The sequence below is a fragment of the Scatophagus argus genome, chromosome 14 (genome assembly GCF_020382885.2).
Source record: "Scatophagus argus isolate fScaArg1 chromosome 14, fScaArg1.pri, whole genome shotgun sequence".
Classification (NCBI taxonomy): Eukaryota; Metazoa; Chordata; class Actinopteri; family Scatophagidae; genus Scatophagus; species Scatophagus argus.
In genome coordinates this window covers 21,747,256-21,767,491 of record NC_058506.1, presented here as the reverse complement: position 1 = coordinate 21,767,491, position 20,236 = coordinate 21,747,256, and the positions used below count along the sequence as shown (strand labels likewise).

The 20,236-nt window shown below is 45.4% G+C and overlaps 1 protein-coding gene across 5 annotated transcripts; it reads right to left on the bottom strand.

Moving 5' to 3' along the window:
- Window positions 1–41: 41 nt before the first annotated feature.
- Window positions 42–20,011, bottom strand: cenpe (centromere protein E). Of its 5 annotated transcripts, XM_046410315.1 has the most exons (51): window positions 19,817–20,011; window positions 19,013–19,125; window positions 18,824–18,913; window positions 18,594–18,712; window positions 18,385–18,504; window positions 17,948–18,029; window positions 17,769–17,836; window positions 17,616–17,690; window positions 17,447–17,498; window positions 17,212–17,299; window positions 16,795–16,924; window positions 16,425–16,544; window positions 16,155–16,307; window positions 15,921–16,071; window positions 15,740–15,839; window positions 15,105–15,468; window positions 14,946–15,002; window positions 14,471–14,638; window positions 14,312–14,386; window positions 14,008–14,076; window positions 13,756–13,887; window positions 13,358–13,535; window positions 13,116–13,270; window positions 12,738–13,031; window positions 12,392–12,538; window positions 12,085–12,249; window positions 11,874–11,978; window positions 11,625–11,795; window positions 11,364–11,513; window positions 10,653–10,874; window positions 10,446–10,535; window positions 9,927–10,010; window positions 9,663–9,779; window positions 9,433–9,549; window positions 9,274–9,339; window positions 6,174–6,341; window positions 5,784–6,005; window positions 5,570–5,665; window positions 4,909–4,989; window positions 4,617–4,742; window positions 4,341–4,526; window positions 4,036–4,245; window positions 3,174–3,386; window positions 2,824–3,027; window positions 2,203–2,379; window positions 1,963–2,063; window positions 1,753–1,850; window positions 1,341–1,476; window positions 912–1,258; window positions 785–823; window positions 42–203 (listed from the first exon to the last, which is right to left on the bottom strand). In XM_046410315.1, the coding sequence occupies exons 1-51, from the start codon at window positions 19,870–19,872 to the stop codon at window positions 124–126; spliced, it is 6,927 nt and encodes a 2,308-aa protein (XP_046266271.1). In that variant the 5' UTR covers window positions 19,873–20,011; the 3' UTR covers window positions 42–123. The 5 variants fall into 5 exon arrangements, with proteins under 5 accessions (XP_046266271.1, XP_046266272.1, XP_046266273.1 ...); XM_046410316.1 differs by lacking the exon at window positions 785–823; XM_046410317.1 differs by lacking the exons at window positions 9,274–9,339; window positions 9,433–9,549; window positions 9,663–9,779; ... (7 more) ...; window positions 12,392–12,538; window positions 12,738–13,031 and adding exons at window positions 6,501–6,617; window positions 6,808–6,891; window positions 7,153–7,386; ... (3 more) ...; window positions 8,719–8,940; window positions 9,109–9,135 and having other exon boundaries at window positions 6,174–6,407; window positions 13,170–13,270.
- Between the last annotated feature and the right edge of the window lie 225 nt (window positions 20,012–20,236).

Genomic DNA, 20,236 nt, shown 5'->3' with positions numbered 1-20,236 from the left:
AGATTCTAACTGGCGCATCAAATAAAGTCACTGGACTGAAATAAGAGAGAAGAGAAGCTTTATTTAAACTATAAAACACTAAAAAGACAAAGACGGTTAAAGATATTGCACGTGTGGGACGTTTCACTGGGTTTTACACATCTCGTCTTGCTTTGGAGACTGAGGCCACCACTCGTCCTTTCTGTCCGCACCCACTGCTGCATCTGCAACACACGAGGCGTTTAGACAAAGTTAAGACGGAACTCGTCACGTATTAAAACGGACTGACTGGTCTTGTGATGTTCAGCTAATTGTTAAACCTGCCCCGCTGAACATGTGATTAGCTGGTGCCAATAACAAACAGCAGAGGTAGCAATCAATCACCCATCAGTGTAAATTAATCACACTTAAGTTATTAAGATGTCTTAAATGTTTGGGATGTGGGGAACTCAAACGTTGAAATAGTCGGTCAAACAGTTTGACTAAAAAAATAAGTCAGAATCTCATAATATGTCAAAGTTTATGACTTCAGACCCCGTTGTTAACACGTTAGACTTTCTCTTGTAATTATGTCTTAATATTTCGACTGTTTGATATCAGTCCTAACTTTTCCCGTTTTTGTATAACATCATGTGGTACATTAGTTTTGTTTTTTGCCAGTTTTCTTTTTTAAAATATAATGACTGGTTAACGTAAGTTCCATCACATGAAGTAGAGGAGCCTCAGGCTCAGTGGAAAACTGATCAAGTCCCAACACCTCGAGCTCCCGTTAGTGATGACCCAAACACACGGTGACAACAGTTACCCTTCTCTGCATCTGGTGTATCAGGAACATGGGACACCTCTGGCAAAACAAACAGCTCAGGTCTTTATGATGTTAAGAGAACCGCACAGACAACAGTACAGAGTGGGTGACTTTAGCTGTAGCTTACCTGGAATGGTTCCGAGACTGGAGTTATCAAAGAACTGCTTGGGACAGGTTCTGGACAGCATCTCTGAGGTTCCACCCATATCAAAGAATCTGCTTTTTGGGGAGTCGAGCAACGAGACCTTTGGAGAGTCCTGCAGCTTTCTGGGGGAGCCCAGGGCCTTCTTGGGTGTAACCACGAACTTCTTGGGTGAGTTAAGGAAGTTGGAGGAGTCTGAGGTCATGGGAAGGCCCCTTTTGGTCGGAGTGCAGGGCGACGAAGGCTTGTCCACCTCGGCCTTGTTCTTCACCTTCAGCTTGATGGCTCTGTTCTTCCACTTGCTGATCTCGGCCTGCTGACTGGACACCAAGCTGACGTGACAGGAGGACAGACGTCAGAGTGGGACTAAAAGATGCTCTGATGCAGTTCAGCCTTCACGCAGGCTCGTCTTACCTTTCCAACTCGATTATTTTCATCTGAAGCTGTTGGACTTCCTCCTCCAGTTTGGTCTTCTCCAGCACAACGCTGCTCTTGATCAGTAAACCTCTGGGGTTGGTCAGTCTGGCATGAAGGTCCTCACCCTGCAGGACTGAATTCAACATGACCACATCAGGGTTAAAATAAGATTTAAGGCTCGACTGCTGCCAACAACAGCATCCATTTGGAGTTCTATTTACGGCTGCAACATGAACGTATGTCCATCAGTCTAACGCTGCTGTTAAAGGCTATGAGGCTACCAATATACACCAAAAAACCTGCAGGGACTGGATTTATTCATATCTTACACAGATCTTTCATTTTTAGGTTGTGATTGAGCTTCTACACGGAGCTCCGTGTTGCCACCTGACGAGCGCTGCTGACTTACATGACTCCTCGCCGTGCTGCTGCGACTTCCTCAAGGTCTCCTTCAGCTTCCTTAGCGACTCCTCCTTTTCGTTCAGCAGTGTGGTCATCCTCTGGATCCTGAGGAGGACAAAAGTCTGGTCAGAATAGTCACTCATGGGGTGAATACAGTAAAGATTAAATCCAATAACAGAACAAAACAAGAGTCAGAGTGCGTCTGAAGGGCTCTTACTCCTGTTGGTGTTTATCAGATGCTGAGCTCAACTCCACCTCCACTTTGAACAGTTTAGTCCGGAGTTTTTCCAGCTCAACAGTGCTGGGTGACGCATTTTTCTAAGCCAGAAAACGACAAATATTATTTTAAAAAAGGCACTCAGTGTATGTACGGTAATAGAATCGAAATTTAAAGTGCTTGTACAATAAGACTGCTCTAATGTTAGTCTGGGCCTGGGAATGAGATCTTTAAACTAACCTCAGACTCTCGCAGTTTGCTCCTGAGGGTTTGGATCGTATCTTCTCTCTCCTGGACCTGCGCTCGGCTGTCCTGCAGCTCGGTCTGCAGGAGCTGGGTGGCCTGCTTCTGGTTGGACACCCTGCTGTTGGCTTTGATCTGAGCCTCCTCCAGCTGCCCGTTTTGTGCACGCAGAGCCTGACAAACAGAGAGGTATCAGTCAACATGTGCCATCAGACCGGTTTCAGGACACTGGCAGCAACAACGTGGCTCACTGATGCGTTTAATTGTTTCAACAACGGAGCTCTGTGGCTGAGAGGAGGAGGACATCAGGCTTTGGTACGTGTTGGCTTGACTGCAGTGGGCTTATTTGTTATCTAGCACTCAAATCAGCAAGTCATTCTTTATAATCCACTGAGTGTAGAATACGTGAGAGGATATGAGAGAAGGCACTTAAATTGAGATAAACAGTAAATAAGTTTAATCTGTAGCTTCTCATCCAATTAGGGCTTTGGACGTTCAACAGGTGGTGGATCCTTTGGCCCAGAAGCTAGTGAGGAAAACCCTACTCTTTACACTCTGAATGAAATTACTTGATGGTACCAGTCGTGAGCACATGTGAAACGGATATGGCAGACATACTCTGACTTGTTCTTCACTCTGCTGGAGCTTGAGAACAAGCTGCTGGTTGTCCTTCAGCAGCGAGAGCTCTTTCTTCACGGGAGCTCCCTCCAGCCCTCGCAGCAGGGTGGAACTCTTGCTTCTCTCCTCTCTGAGCTGAGAATCAGCCTGAGCCTCCAGCAGCTTCAGCTCTTGACACAGACCATTGTGGTCATCGGTGTTGCCCTGCAGGAGTTGGATGGACAATACGACGTTGGACAGATAAGAAAATATCACTGCAATGCACAGCTTTTGTTTTGAGACATGCTGCTGATCAACAGACGGGATCAAAAACGTGCGACGCCACACACAAAGTGAATGTCAAAGACTACCTGCAGAGTCGTCTTCCAGCTGCGTATCACTGCGGATCTGCGCTCCAGCTCGCGGCTCAGGATGCCGTCCAGCCTCGTGAAATTGATGGGCTGGGTGGTGAACGCAGCCTGCAGCTGCTCCTTGAACTTCTCCCTCTCTCCGACCTCGGCCGACAGCTCGCTGGGGAAATGAGCCATGTTGGCCCAGAGCTTCTCCGAGATGCTGACCATTTTCTACAAAACCAAACGGCATCAGGATAAATTGTCAGTATGTTGGAGGAAATGGAAAGAACAGGACTCACATGCAGTATAGCTGAGTCACAGGTTGGAGAAACACAACTGAAGTGTCAAATAACCTCAAACCCAAGTTGTTAAGCCCCATTTGGACTGACTTCATGTCTGTAGGGGAGGTGGGTGGCTGGTGATTTTAATCCTGTCTGTAGTGTGTATGTCAGTAATATTTGGGGGGGAAAAAAAAAAAAAAAAAAAAAGCAGCTGCCTTCTGTTTCAGAAGTTAAATTTGTTCAGAAGTGCATTTCTAAGATTTTTCAGCTGGAAAAGCTGCTTGTCCTTCTACATTATTGTTATTGTCGTTAATCGTTGTGAAAGGCACTATCATCATGCTCACACCAACATATAGGCCTATGGGAAGCAGTTTAATAACAGAAAAAACTAAATCAGCAATCAGGACAGCGAAAAAGCTCATGATTTAACCTTTGCCTTTTTAGCCCATATTTGTTTTTATTTTGTCAAACTGACAACATTAAAAGTGCAGTTTTAGCTGAATGAATGTGAACTGAGCCTTAAAGTACCAGACGTAATTCCATGATTTAATTCCCCACCTTCCCCTGTGATGTTAGACACTTTGACTCTCTAAGCCCACCTGCAGGTAGAGCTGCCTCTTGTCCAGCAGTTCAGTCAGTCTGTGTTCCCACAGGGTTTGGAAGTCCTCATCTTTCACAGAGTAGCTGGATGCCTGAGCTCTGCACAGCAGGACGTCCTGCAGACGCCTCTCCTCAAAAACAGCCAAGTCTTTCTTCACCAGCTCCCCAAACAGATTCCTGTAGACCTGTGCTTGCACCTGTAGGTGCTCCTGGGGAAGCAGAGGGCAGGAGTGTTCAGGTTACCGCCTGATCAAAAGCGTGAGACCTTCATGAAGTTTCAAGCGAAGTGAACACTGACACTCACCACGATGTTGCCCAGACTCTGAACAGTCTGCAGTCCCAGCTGACAGACAGAGCTGTAGGCGTTCATGGTGGCTTTAGGCAGAGAGGTCAGATACGTGTGCTTCTCCCCCTTTAGGGCCTTGTCCAGAACTGATGACTTGTACTTGGAACAAGTGTCTACAAACTGCTGGAATTTTCTGAGGCCCTCCTGCAATTATAAGAATTCAGGGAGTCATACTGAGCTCTTACTGCATGTTGGAGTGTCTTTGCCGATCAGCTGTTGATTAATAATTTTTACCTGAAGCTGCCCAGTTGAGTCCTGCAGCCGTGACGACGCCACCCCTTTGACTCCACTGGTGCTTTGACTCAAACTGCTGAGCTGCTCTCGCAGTGCTGAAATGGATGTGTTGGCATCACTGAGCAACTGAAAGAAAAGAAAATCAATTTAAATAGAGAATTTTTGATTTTGGAGATGCTACACACTGTCATGCTGCTGGTTCCACTTCAAAACAGCATGACACATGAGAAATCCATTGAGGATCTGAGGAACTGAAACAAAAGACCAGGAAAACCGACTAGCGTTGACAAACCTGCTGTGAGGTTTCGGCTTCAGCCTCAGCACGAGTTTGCTTCTCTCTGTACGTTTGAAGCTGCTGTTCGAGCTGCTGCATCTGACAGTAACAGAGACGATAAGTTTCAGATCAGGCAAGCACAGCTGACAGGATGTTAAAAGAGGCGCAAAAACACCACTGGATTCTGAGTTACTACAACTAGGACCTTATTTTTATTTTTGGCTTTATCTACCATTTCTATCAGTTATGATAACACTGTACGTACAAAAGTAACTCCTGGAGTTTGGGGACATGCTGACAGTTTATTATCTGACCGACATTATGTGGAGGTAAAACTGAAAGTGAAATGCACCTAAAATGTTGTTGGTAACAGTAATTTTACACCTGCACTCAGACAACCAGAACACACTCCAGGAGGTTATTAGACCCAGCCAAGAGATGGTCTGAACCCAACCCACCTTAAAGCCTCGACGTGTCATTTTCACACTGGTTTTTCTGATGTTAATTAGCGAGATTTAGAGGCGCTGTTTGGTAGATTCTTTCCACTTTGCTCAGAGTCAGGCTAACCGTCCCCCGTTTCCAGTCTTTGTGCCATGTGGCTTCTAGCTGTAACTCTGGTGTTTACCAGACAGCTGTGACCTGTGGCATAAATCTTTCATCTTAAATGAATTGGACCTACTTCCTGTTGCAGCTTGGTCTCTTGCTCTTCTCTCTCAGCCTGCTGCTGCACATTCAGCTTCTCCTGCTCGCTCGCCTTTTGCTGGATGGCTGAGATCTACAGATGGAAGAGAACATAAATTTACTGACAACACAGAAGTCCTTTGGTCTGCTTGAAGGCGTATCTTAGTTGCCGTTGTTGGGTGGCCAGTGACTTTATAATTGCACAAATGTACCATCTCCATCCTGTCCTCCAGCTGCGCTCTGAGCTGCTGCTTCTCCTGCCTCAGCGCCTCCAGCGCCTCCTGCAGCTCGTCTCTCTCCTGGCCGAGAGACGTCACCCTGGACAGCAGCTTCTCCGCCTCCTCCGTGGAGGTCTGACCGCTGGCCTCCTTCTCACACAGCAGTTTGTCTCTTTCTGCTTCAGCACTCTGGAGTTTCTCAGTGAGAGTCCACATCTGAGAGGTCGGGAGCAGTTACAAGGTTAATTCAAAACCTCTTCAACTACAGCTGCACTTCAGACAGTAAGCCAAATGGCCCATTCACAACTGCTATTGTGTCTACAAAAATGTGTGCAGTCCTACAGTTGATGCTATTTGATAGAAGTGAAGCTATGGGACACAAACCTCAGCCTGTAGTGTCTCCATCCTGTCCTCCAGCTGGGCTCTGAGCTGCTGCTTCTCCTGCCTCAGCGCCTCCAGCGTCTCCAGCAGCTCGTCTCTCTCCTCGCTGAGAGACGTCACCCTGGACAGCAGCTTCTCCACCTCCTCTGTGGAGGTCTGACCGCTGGCCTCCTTCTCACACAGCAGTCTTTGTCTCTCGGCTTCAACGTTCTCCAGTTTCTCAGTCAAAGTCCTTATCTGGAAAGAAGGGAACAGTTGGAGGGATAATCCTGCTGTGAAGAGAAGTGTTTCATGAAAGCAGATGACAAAGGGAGGTGGTCAGACACAAACCTGCTGATCTAAAGAACGCTCCTTCTCCCGACTCAGCTTCTCCAGATCAGAGTGCATCTGCTTCAGTTCACGCAGTTCCTCTTGGACCGACTTTAGAAGCTCTTGTGTTGTGGAGGCCTTTTGTCAGTCAAAATACAAACATGTCAGTAGGAGCACAAAACTGGAAATGTATAGGAAATTAAATTATCCAAAAGTGGAGATTAATTAAATAATATTGAGGAAAATTTTCAAGCTCGGCACAAGCCTGCTGTCATCTATGATGTGTGACAGCAGCTAAGTTGGCTCATGTGATGACGAGCTGCCTCACCTCGTTCATGTTCTGCTGCAGATCCTCTTCCAGCTGCCTCTTCTGCTCGCTCACAGTCTGCAGAGACACACTCAGCTGTGCGATCTGTTCAAGAACAGACAGGCCAGTCGTTCAAATGAAACAGGAAATGATCAGTACACTGAAGGGCTAAAGCCACGGTGCACCATCACAGCTTAGAGCCAAAATAAACATCTTTTTATTTTGATGTGTCCTCGGTGATTTTGTTCTTGAAGAAATGTGATAAACACGTGGACAAACTGGCAAATGACCTAAAACATAGCTGGTGAAGATGCCAGATAACAACACATCTGTACACAGAAGTAGGCAGGATAAACGTTTACAAACCTCAGCCTGTAGTGTCTCCATCCTGTCCTCCAGCTCGGCTCTGAGCTGCTGCTTCTCCTGCCTCAGCGCCTCCAGCGTCTCCAGCAGCTCGTCTCTCTCCTGGCCGAGAGACGTCACCCTGGACAGCAGTTTCTCCACCTGCTCGCCGTGTGTCTGAGCGTCGGCCTTCCTGTCGGACATCAGACCGTCTCGCTCTGCTCGCACTCTCTCGAACTCCTCGGTCAGCGTCTGAATCTGTCAGAGAACAGAGATGTTAATGTTACGTCAAATATTGGACACGATGTGACTATAACATCTCTATTTGAATAAGCTTGCTGAAAAAGGTTTTCAAAAATCTGGCCAAGAATTCATCGCAACTTCAGATAGTTAACAAGGAATCTAAAAATGTGCATAAAATTAGTTTATCTGCTCAAGATATGACTGGCAGCGTTAGCAGGTTCACTCTTGAGACGCAGTCCTGCCTGGTTTTGGAGCTCCTGTGTCTGGATGGTAGTCTCTGCATCACCCCCTCTGCTCAGCCTGCCCTCCAGCTCTGCCTTTTGGCTCCTCAGCGTGGTGATCTCATCTTGCAGAACTCTGATGTTCTCCTGAGACACACGCAGCTCCTCTTGGTTCTCAATCATCTGAAAGATATTACGATCGTCACGTGACACTACAAGTGGAGATCTTTTCCGTTCCAAAGCCACAAACAGCTCCATAAAGAGATGGTGTGTCTCCTTTTGCAGTGGAAGAACTTGACTGACCTTTTTCTTTGATTTCTGATTAAAAGCTCTAATGTGTAGTAATTGGAATAAAGAGGAAAATGGGAACTCACCAGTTCTACATTTTCTTGAAGGTCAGACTTCAACTGGTTCAACTCCTCTTTTGATTTCTCCAGATGCTCCTCCAGCTGTTGGATCTAAAGCACCACACAGGGATAATTTTCAGTATTGGTCCGATTTTCTCACGAGGCTGAATGCATGAGCACTAAGCTCCAAAGTTAACACAGTAGCTCAGTGCAGAATGGAGCAAGTGGTTTCATGTTCTTTGTTTGGGGACAAAATGAAAACTAAAGCCAGAATGTGAAAGTGTTGCTGGTGTAACGATGAGAACAAGCGAGCGATGAGATCGAACCTGCAGAAGTCGTTGAGCCTCTTGTTCTTCTTTCAGCGACTGCGGCTCAGAGCTGAGCTGCTGCTGTAACTCACACTGCGCCTGAAACACATGGAGAACAATATGACCTCCATTTGGTCAGGTTTGAAGGTTCTCTCATGGATCATAAATCATTTAACACTGCTCATTCGAATATTTTGAAATTTGATCCTTTCAAATTTGAATATAATGAGTTTGTTGGACTGTTGTTGACTCTTCTGCACTCATCCTATTGAACACTGTCAGTCCTGCTTGCTCCGGTTGGGGATGCCAATCTGGTTCATTGACCTTTTCATATGATTGGAGACGTGAACACAAAGGTGTACACAGACACACATGCTAAACATCCCAGGGTTTGGCAGATCATCAGATTTTAGTGAGAATTCACCGGATGCACCAGAATCTCAATTTATAGCATTCAGCCCCAGTTTTTACCATCTCCATCCTGTCCTCCAGCTGGGCTCTGAGCTGCTGCTTCTCCTGCCTCAGCGCCTCCAGCGCCTCCTGCAGCTCGTCTCTCTCCTCGCTGAGAGACGTCACCCTGGACAGCAGCTTCTCCGCCTCCTCCGTGGAGGTCTGACCGCTGGCTTCCTTCTCACACAGCAGTTTGTCTCTCTCTGCTTCAGCACTCTGGAGTTTCTCAGTGAGAGTCCACATCTGAGAGGTCAGGAGCAGTTACAAGGTTAATTCAAAACCTTTTCAACTACAGCTGCACTTCAGACAGTAAGCCAAATGGCCCATTCACAACTGCTATTGTGTCTACAAAAATGTGTGCAGTCCTACAGTTGATGCTATTTGATAGAAGTGAAGCTATGGGACACAAACCTCAGCCTGTAGTGTCTCCATCCTGTCCTCCAGCTCGGCTCGGAGCTGCTGCTTCTCCTGCCTCAGCGCCTCCAGCGTCTCCAGCAGCTCGTCTCTCTCCTCGCTGAGAGACGTCACCCTGGACAGCAGCTTCTCCACCTCCTCTGTGGAGGTCTGACCGCTGGCCTCCTCACACAGCAGGGCATCCCTCTCTGCTCGCACACTCTCAAGCTGCTCGGTTAAAGTCTTCTTCTGTTTGAACGTGAGGGTTTACAGCTAACAGTCAGCACTCTGACAATGAAAGATCTGTTTAAAAAAAAATCCTTCATCAGTACTTCAACTCACCTGTTGCTCTAAGTCAGATTCCTTCTGCTCGCAGAGTTTCATATGGTCTGAACTCCTTTGCTTCTGCTCTTGGAGCTCCTCTTGAAGAGAATGCAGAAGACACTGAGTCTCTGCAATCTAAAAGAAGAGAACACTTTACAGTTCAAAAGAATATCAAAGAGGCTAAAGACATCCTGCAGAAAAATACTTGGAAGCACACAGCTTTAGTGAAATATGTTGAAGGAACACACCTGTTGTTCCAGCTGAGCTTGCCTCTCTGCACTCAGTCTTTCCAGGTCAATGTTTCTTTGATTCTGGTCTTGGAGCTGCTGCTCAAGTGAGTGTAGAAGGTTTTGAGTCTCTGTAGCCTATTAGGGGAGAAAAAGTTGGAAATGTCATCCATTCGTGCATATAAAAGAAATAAAGTATAAAGAAATCTGGGACTGAACATCGCTGGTAGCTTGATCACACTTGAACCCCAAAATCTTGGAGTCTGCCCAAAAACAGCAACTCACCATCTCCATATTATGTTGCAGATCATCTTCCAGCTTGCTCTTCTGCTCACTGACAGCCTGGAGGCTGGCCTGTAGTTGCTCTATCTGTGGAGGAAAATGGACAGATTATATAATATATGCTAAATTAAAACAGAATTGGATAAGGATTAGACTGGCGTTATTCCATGTTTGTCATCATGTCAACGAATCCAATAAAGAGACCAAAACCAACAACGGGTGAGTTCATCTCATTAACACTTCGTCTTATTTTACAACCTCTGATTTGATGTGTCCTCGGCTGACAACTATAAAGAACTACTCAACTACTCTAAAACATGTGGTTGTGGTGGTTTTTAAAGCTACTCAACAGGAGGAAAAAGTGCATTTGTGGGGAATATTTTCATTGTTAATATCCCTCATTTGGTGATGTAGTGTGTATATCAGGCTTTACAAACACACAGTATTTGTCAGGGTACATTTATTGTTGATTTTGGTCTTTTCATGGGATTTTTTTGGCAATAAGACGTTAACTGCTGTTACCTCTTGCTGAAGTTGGACAGTTGCATCATGTGCTTGAAGCTCTGAATGCAGCACCTCTGGCTGGTTAAACCCAACATGGGCTTGTGCAACCTGCGACAGAAAACAAATCACTTTTTCTTTCTCTTTCCAGGCAGTTCTGGACTCAAGCAGATATGAAATAATCAGTCAAACATAAACAGCACTTTAGGAGAAACCGTGTTAAGGTACCATCTCCATCCTGTCCTCCAGCTCGGCTCGGAGCTGCTGCTTCTCCTGCCTCAGCGCCTCCAGCGTCTCCAGCAGCTCGTCTCTCTCCTCGCCGAGTGACGTCACCCTGGACAGCAGCTTCTCCACCTGCTCGCCGTGTGTCTGAGCGTCGGCCTTCCTGTCGGACAGCAGGCCGTCTCGCTCTGCTCGCACTCTCTCGAGCTCCTCGGACAGAGACTTCATCTGGTGAATAAAAATGTAGAAAACCCTTCAAGTTAGGATTTATTTAGTCGGGATACGTTTAATCTTTCTGTACTTGGGCTGTTTTATTGTCACTGACCGAAGTGTGTCTGTAGCAGTGAGTATGAAGTTATGAACTGGGAGGAGGTGTTTGTTTTGGAAGTCTTTATCCTCATTATCCTCATCCTCAATTTTTCTTTTCATGATATTCTCAGCAGAGAAACACGCAACAATCCTACAATTTCACGTTATGAACGTCAGTTTTTATTGAACCTTTTTCTGAGAAATCACGTTCTTCCCTCCACTCTAGTTTGGGACTTTGCGGTGGATCCAATGATACACATGATCCTTGGCCTCCATTTTTATGAGGAAGAAGCCATTTTGAGGCCTAAGCAGTGGATGGGAAAAGAAATCTGACCTGAAGTTGGCACACAGTAAATATGGTATTATCATTTGAGATTTGTGTTAAATGTCTAATGAGGAATTTCTCACATGCGTTTGCAGCTCCTCTGGCTGTGGACTCGTCTCACTGGGAGGACAATCCGCTTTGGATGTTTGTGCAGCCTCCAGCTGTTTGATTCGCTCCTTCTGTTCACGATTCTTGTCCAGGGTCGTCCTCAGTTCCTCCTGATTCTCAATCATCTGATTGGTGGAAGAAAAAAAAAATAGATTTTAACTTGCAGAGCCAAAAACAAAAAGCAGAAGCCCAAACACAGCTGATGGAAATGAATGCATTCTCACACAGTAACTCACCATCTCCACATTTTCGTGCAGATCCATCTTGAGCTGGTCTCTCTCTGCAGTGAGAGAGGCCACAGCAGAGAGCAGCTTCTCCATCTCCTCTGCAGAGCTCTGAACATCGGCCATCTGGAGAGCCTCCTTCTCCTGTCGCGCACACTGAAGCTCCTGCGTCTGGCTCTGCAGCTGTCGTAAAGATTTACAAACATCAGTCAGGTGTGAGGGATCAGTTTAAAAAAAGCTGCTTCGCTAACATTAACTCACATCAGAGTCCTTCTGCTCGTGGAGTTTCAGCAGCTCCGAGTTCTTCTGCCTCTGCTGTTGGAGGTCATCCTGAAGAGACTGTAGAAGAGCTTGTGTCTCTGCAGCCTAAACACGAGGGAACATTGTGTGAATTTAAAAACACAACACATGAACTCAAGTAGTTCTGAACAGACACACTAATCAGCTGGTTTGGCTAGAAAATCCAGCTCACCATCTGCACATTTTCCTGCAGGTCCATCCTGAGCTGGTCTCTCTCTGCAGTGATAGCCGAAACTGTGGAGAGCAGCTTCTCCATCTCCTCTGCAGAGCTCTGAGCGTCAGCTTCCTGCTCTTTCTGAGCGCGCACACACACGAGCTCTTCAGTCAGCTGATTGAGCTGCAATCACACAAATAAAATAACACGGGTACATTTTTGGTATCACTCAAATACAAGTGCTATGCAGAACAAAGATTTCTGCCTTGACGCCGAATGTCACGTCTGAGTGTTCAAGTCAGTAAAAGGGTCATCAGTGTCGTACTTGTTCTTGAAGTTCTTTGCTGATCTCCTCCTCTGTAGCTCTGGAGGTTTCACTGTCAGCAAGCTTCTCCTCCAAATCCCTCATCAGCTGCAGCATCTCCTTCACTTTTTCCTCCAGTGATGATCTGTGTCGTTCACTCTCCTCCAGCTGAAAGGAAATCATCACCGTGACTTCGTTGTAGGGAGGTCCTGGTTAAGATTTTTGGCCCTGCTCTCCATCCCAGTCTTTAAATATTGCATATCTGCTAGTAACAAGTCTCATCTAGTATTTCTGTAAATGTGGATGAAGTTTGTATTGAAATAACTTGTTTTTGTTTGACACGTCGTATTTATATTCCACAGTTTACCTTCAGGCCTGTCTCCTCATTGGTAGCCATGAGCTGACTCTTCTCAGCATCGGAGAGCTGCAGGTCTGAGCGAACCGAATCCAGCTGCTGCGTTACATCAGCACACTGCTGGTTCAGCTGCGCCTCCCTCAGCTCAGCGGCACTGAGGTCTGCTTGGACTTTCAGATTGTGGTCCTGGGCCGCCTGCAGAGAGTCTCTGAGCTGCTGAGCCTCCTCCTGACACTGAGCTTGGACTGAGAGCAGGCTGTCGCGGTGAGTCTGCACTGCACTCAGCTCCTCCGTCAGCTCGCACACCTGAGACGACACACAGTGGAATCATGGGATTACGTCTGCGTACTCAGTCAGACCCTGTCCTCCCAGGATGTTCGGAGGCCTGACCTGCTTCATCAAGTCGTCCACCTTTTCTGGAAGAGCCTGGAATGAAGCCAGTTCCTCCAGCTGGGCTCTGAGGGCTCCTTCTGCTTCACGAGATGCCGTCAGCTCCTTGTTCAGGTTAGCCACTGTTCTCTCGAGCTCCACGCCGTCTATCAGGTCTACAGACAGGGAACACATTACAGCTCACACCTGACTTCACAGGATGAACATAATGTATGCACCCACAATAGAGTCAACAAACCTACTTTTTGGGACTTTCCCATCCAGCAGAGTTGTGAGCTTGGTGTTCTCATCGAACACAACGTTCAGCTCCTTTTGCAGATCGCTCTGCATCTTTTTATAGCGCGACTTCTCCGTCTCGAGCTGAAAACGCAGGCTGTTCACCTCAGCGTCCATCTTCTCATGGCTGGCAGTCAGAGTCACCTGGAGAGGAGACCATCACAAGAAACACTAAATTAAAAAAAAAAAAAACCAAACACACTGATATTTGCCTTAATGCCACTAGTCCTTGTGTTGAAACCATAGAGGAATTCAAAAGCTAAAGTGTTATTTTAATTCAGCGACCACACTAAAGTATCCCTGCATCGTTACAGTGTCAGACGCTGGAAGAAGCACTTTGTTTGTGGGTGTTGATCGCACTCACGACTTTCTCTTCCAGCGTGATGTTCTGACTGCGCAGCACAGCCCAGTCCTTCTTGGTGTCTCTGCTGAGCCCCTCAGCATCATCCAGAGAGCGACGAAGCTTCGCCACCTCTTGCACCAAGTCCTTACCGCTCTGCAAGGAGACGACAGGACAGGATTAGCCTGATTAATGGCAGAGGACGCCTCAAGCATGAATTCAAACATATTGTGTTTCACCATATACGGTATCACTCTCACTCACACACACACATACCATATTCTGAAGCTCCTCTGCAAAATCACTTTTCTTCTTCAGCTCCTCAGACAGGGTTTCTAGTTTGTTCTTGATAAAACAACAAAACAAAAAATATTTGACAAAACTGTTTCAGAACAATTTCAGTCTGGCTTGTAATAAAACAAACGATTTACAGAATTGTGGCTTAAAGCTTAAAACTCAGCAGTAAGCACTGTGGTACTTTAAAGTGTGTGAGTATGTCACACAAAACAGATGTAACCACACTTAAGACAGACGTTGACATTGAATAGACCTGAGGAGGGACTCAGGTGTGGCATCTTACCTGAAGCTCCAGGTGCTGGAGCTCAGAGGACTCGACAGCCTTCTTCAGGCTTGATATTTCATTTTGCAACTCGTTCTGTGAGAAAAATGAATGCGGTTTGAAAAAAAACAAAAAAACAACCAAGGACTATATGTGGAGTGTGAATGGAGGCCATTTTACCTCGTGCTCCTTCCTGAACTCCTCCTCCAGAGACTTGAACTCGTCCGTCTCCCTCTTCTCGTCCAGCTCCTGCGACAGAGCAGCGTTCTCTTTCTCCAGACTTGAGATCTGCTCGATGAACATGCCCAGCTCCTGCTTCAGGTAGTCTCGCTCGCCAACCACCATGTCCTGTAGCCAGAGTTTCATCAGCTTAAGTTTTTCAAATCACCGGTAGCTTGAATAAATGCATATCTTTTTCTTAACGAAACAGTTTCCTTCATTCAGAGATCCTGACTCTGTAGAAATAATTCAATACAAATAAACAAATCATCAGTGATGACAGGCCATCAAGCTTTTGTTGCTGTGTATTAACTCATTTAATTTCTTGTCCAGGAGGCACAAGACAGAAAACCTGCGAGATTTTCTCTACATGGAGAACAAAGTACTGAGTTTTGAGACGAGTCAGTCACAGCCCAGGCTTTCCATCAATAGCTACCTTCTCTGCAGCCAGAGTTTCACACAGCTGGATGGTCTCTGCAAACTCTCTTCTCATCTGGAAAACAAGGTATTTGGTTTAGTACCAAACCAGCAAACACAACCGAGTCAGTGGGAAAATGATGAACAGTATGCAAAAGGTGCGCACACTCACACACACCTGTTCATCGGCTTTGTTCTGAGTGTGGCCCTGCTCCTCCAGCTGTCTCTCCAGGTCTGCAATTCGGATCTCCAGCATGTCCCCCTTTTCTGTGGCCTCCTGTTTCTGCTGGGCTTCTGTTTGCAGCTGCAGCTGCAGCTCAGCTGCCTTCTGCTCTGCCGTCTGTATTTTCTCCAAGGCCTCCTGTTTCTGCTGGGCCTCCATTTGCAGCTGCACTTCCAGCTCTGCCATTCTGCCATCTAATGTTTCCACTTTTGTCATGGCCTCCTCTTTCTGTTTACTCTCCATTTCCAGCTGCAGCTCAAGAGTGGAAACTTTCCCTGAAAGCTCACGCATCCGATCTGGATACAGATAGTCTTTGGGACTGGAAAAAAAGAGAAAATATTAACATGACTAACTACCTAAAATCGCTCAAAGACCAGAGTATTGTTGCACATACAAGAGCCTTGAGCTTGCGTCCAGTTCAGTGAAATGTCACAGAACCAACAGCAGAAATGTGATGATGTGCCCTGCTTCTCGTATGAACAGTTTTCAACATAAAATAAAATGAAATATCGCGATATAAGACTTTGTCTATTTCGCCCACTGCTGTGTAAACAGCTATCTGCTCTAACTGTGAGCAGAAAGACATTCACCTGTCTTCAAAGCTTCGAACAGTCACGGAGCTCTGGCTCATGTCCATTTCATCCGATGGCTCATCAGGAATCTCCCAGTGAGAGTCAAAGTCCTCATCATCTGTTAAAATATACAATCAATTGCAGTGGGCATATACTTTTTTTTTTTTTTTTTAATGTTATTTTATGTGGCTGTCCCTACCTTCACCGAGCTCCATCAGACAGGAGCGGTCTGCCTTCCTCTTTCGAGTCAAAGGTTCTGCAAAGCTGAGGTCAGATGAACCACCACCACAGGCAGACGGACGGGCGAGTCTGAGCATCTTTCCTCCCCACGTAACCCTACGTTTGGGCATCTTAAAAACAAGATGTGAGGCATTATGACTACGATAATGCACAGAACGCCGAGCTCTTAACTACAGCTTCGTTTTGAGTTTACCTTTTGAACAGGAACCGGGTTGGAGCTGGTGACGAGCAGTTTGGTCAGGTTTCTGATCCTGTCCTCCTGTTCTCGCTGGAGCTGATCTTTTTCTTGAAGCAGCTGGGAAAGAACCTCCTTCTCCGTCGCTGTGGTCTGCGTGACTGAAGAAACCTGTAGGGAAGTCATCCGCACGTTAGCACCTAGAAAGTGTTGCTGTCAGGCTCCTCACAGCGAGAGGCCCAATGGAACATGACTGAAGAGCGAGAGGAAAAAGGTGGTGGAACTTGCCTCGTGAAGCCGTCGCTTGAGGTCTACGATTTCATTTCGATACCTTTTGAGCAGAGCCCCGTCGTCAGACACCTCTGTCACGTGAGGGTCGTTCTTCATTTTCTTTGCAGTACTGGCAAACTAATGTATATGTAAAAGGAAACATCTTATGAAACTTTCATTTCCTGCTCTAGCAGTTCATATCTAAAACTCTCAGATAACTGCATTTCCTGGTATGTTTGATCCAACTGCAAAGCCGTAGTGCGTCATCTCACATAAAAATATACACGAATAAACCATTCCAAATGTAACAGACCATTTATTATTCCAGTATGACAATGGGATGTTGAAATATCAATGTGCAGGACAGGAATCTGCACGTTTCACCAACCTGCAGAGTGCTGAGGGTCTCATCTAGAGTGACAGGAGTGATGGTGCAGATGATTACTGTTTTAGCGTTGCCACCCAAGGAGTTCTGCAGGATGCGAGTGAGCTTACTGTCTCTGTAGTTGGTGAAACCCCTGAGGAGAGGAAAGATATTTAAAGTGACACATGCAAAGGTTTTCGAGCTTCTTAATAACTCTTTTTTTTTTTTTTTTTTTTTTTAAATCTCAACATTTTCTAAACGTGGAAACTAGAGATCGAAATTTTACTGAATTCCTTCACATCAACTGCAGACTGTTGAAAAAGGATTAAAGTCAAACTGAAGCATATTCCTAACTTTGAAAGCATAACAGTTAAAATGGAGTATTTTCCAAATTTTCAACAAACCCTCTTGTTAAAAGGAGGATATTTTGTGTTTACTCACTTCTGGCCTTCATCAGTCAGTTTCTTGATCACTTGGCCGAGTGTGAACAGGCTACGATTGATATTGCAGCCTTCTTTGAATCGTGTGCCTGGGATATCAAAACAGATCAATTACTGCGCAGTAAACTCAGTATAATATAATATAATATAATGTAATGTACCAAGTAAACATAACATCAGGCCTAGTGTGCGTTTCATGCAGCTTCAGCCGGTGACCTTCTGGAAGTCCATCTTACCTTCAGCCCCTGTTTGACTTGCTCTCTCAGATCCAGCGAGATCAACTAAATTCTAGAACGTGAAGCAAAATTGTTAGTGAGGAAATAACTATTACAACACAAACAACAGAAAGCAGTTCAGATTTTAACAAACAAAAAAAAAAAGCCAACATAACAGGAGCTAACATACCAGGTGAGACACAATAATGGCTCCATCAGCGTTTTCACCTGATGCTGGGTCGCTCCTTTCTCTGCTTTCCAGGATCTACAGAAAACTAAATCATGAGAAATCCTCATTTCCTCCAGAATCCCACGTGTTCCTGTATGTTGTGGTGTTGCTTACCATTCGGAAAATGGTGTGCGAGCGGCTGCTCCGCTGGTTCATTTTGGTCTTTCCATAGTGGCGGTTCTCTGCAGAGGCAGATTGTGCAGAACACGTATTGGTTGTTACTCACAGTCTGCAATGCGCGCTGCATGCAGAAAGTTTAGATTCTCATGTTCAGAGACAACTTCACATCTTACTTTCTCCTTTCCGAATCCAGGCCAGAGCTTGTGCAGGAGATGTTACCAGTTCCTCGGTCAGGTCAGCCACATAGATGTTTTTCTGCACAATAATTGTCAAGACCAATAATTGTCAAGACGCAATCAAAATAAAATTGTAAAGTGCATCTTTTCCAGGGTTTCTGGCACTTAATGCTCCTAGAACTACTGATATATGTTACAATAAAGCTTAGGCTCAGTGTAATACTATAAATCATCTCTTAAAACAGGTTCTCGTGTGATTTGGTATTTCCCTTCCATAAACTGGGACACACACACACAAAGATAAAAGGTCTAAAACTGAAAATGGTCCTTAGCTGTTGATTGGTTAATGTGCTCTCTGCATATTAATATTAAGTATATTAATTGAATGTTTTAGTTAGAAGGCTGCACCCCAAACTTGTAAAGAGACTCCTTACATTGATTGTCTCTCGAACTTCCAGGGGTTTTCTCTTCCAGCTGTCGACGAGCAGATCGGTCACAGTTTCGTTGTAGATTTCCATGTAAGAAACCCTGAGAAGAAACTCCTTCTTTGGACACTTTGGGCAGAAGAGAACTTAGTGGTTAGAACAAACAGTAATTACACAACAAGCTGTGACATGTTTCAAGCATGTGATACAACTCTTACATTTTTAATTGTTTGGAAAACATCTTCCACAGCCAGTGGTATCACTCCAGGAATGTGATCACCCCCCATCATGGTGAACGTCTTTCCAGAAGAAGTCTGCCCGTAAGCAAAAATGGTTCCTGTGGATCAAACACAGAATAGACACAAAGACAAAATAAGCACCACGCAGCTGGAGTATATGTATGGAACAAGACGAGACAGTCTGACTGCACTGGCTTTCCGGTACATACCATTGTATCCTTCAACAGAGGACACAACCAGAGGCTTTGCAATGTCCTGATACAGCTGACTGGTCGTTTCCTCAGCAGTGAACACTCGGTCTGTGAGCAACACAGGAGCAACGTGAGTAGGAGTAACTCAGTGGAACCACAAAATCCAATAAACGCACTTCTTAAACCTCTACATGCTGCAAAACATACCGAAACTGAAGTTCTTGGTGGAAGTCCCATCATCGATCAGATGTATCGATCTCTTATCAGCTTTCCAAAACAGCTGGACAGGCTCTGTATTCTCCGCTGCAGCACTTTCTTCCCTGTAACAAGGACACACACTCAAGATATGAGAGATGAGGAGACGTCACAGACTCTGACCAGCATCTCCAAGAGACACAGTTTAGTGTTGCTCTGTGATCATTCATCTGTGGCTGAACATCCCTGATGGGGTTGTGCAAACGAAGGCTTGGAAGCGTCAGCAGAACATTTAATACTTGGGGAAGAAATCGAACATCCCTGTCGTTCACAGTGCCAAATCCCTACTTTTTATACAACGATAGCCAACAATGTCTGAGATCAGGGATTTGATTTTCCAATGCTTTGTGAAAAGAGTTAGGTCACACCGTATTACAAGATGTGAGTAAGACACTCGTAACTGCCAGTCTGGGGAGAGATTCAACACAATAAAACAGTCATTAAAACAGTATAACGTCAGCATTAGTGTTTTTTTGTTTCTGTAGCTGTCCGTCAAAGCAGAGCAGTTAGCGCCAATGGCCCCTAACGTTTGGCTGGTTAGGGAAATGAAGGTATGTAGTGTTTAATTGAATGGTAAAACACTTCGTTTACGCTACATATTCAGCTCCCACTTGTTGAAATGATGGCTTTCAGCACTAAAGTTTAGCTAAAGACAAATGACTAACATTACTTTTAGTGAGGGCATTAGCATCAACGCTAACGTTAGGGTAACTCCTAACTTGTACCTTCGTTATTGGCTGTTGTCTCAAAACTTACCTCGCAATAAGAGGACGGACTCGAACACACACTTTAACAGCCGACTCTTCTGTCATTTTTATTTTTGAAAGTCACCCGACAAACACAAAATCAGCACGCGAACTAATACATTTTTTCATAAAAGACAACGATAAAAACGCCTGAGCGACTGCGCCGAGCGGATTCCAAGTGTCTCACTTCATATGTTTAAAATTTGTTGCACTTTGTTCTGATTGGTGAACGTCATCGGGTGGGCGGATCCATCTGAGGAGACGGTAAAAATGGGGTCGGATTAGTTTTATTTGCGATTGCGCTTTTTGCGATCCGTCCTATCACATATATTATCGATTTATATACCAAAAATGGCCCAAATGTAAAATTAGTTGTTTTCAAGCAGTGAAAATAATTAAGTTTAATGTGGATGCGTCCGACCAGTGACGG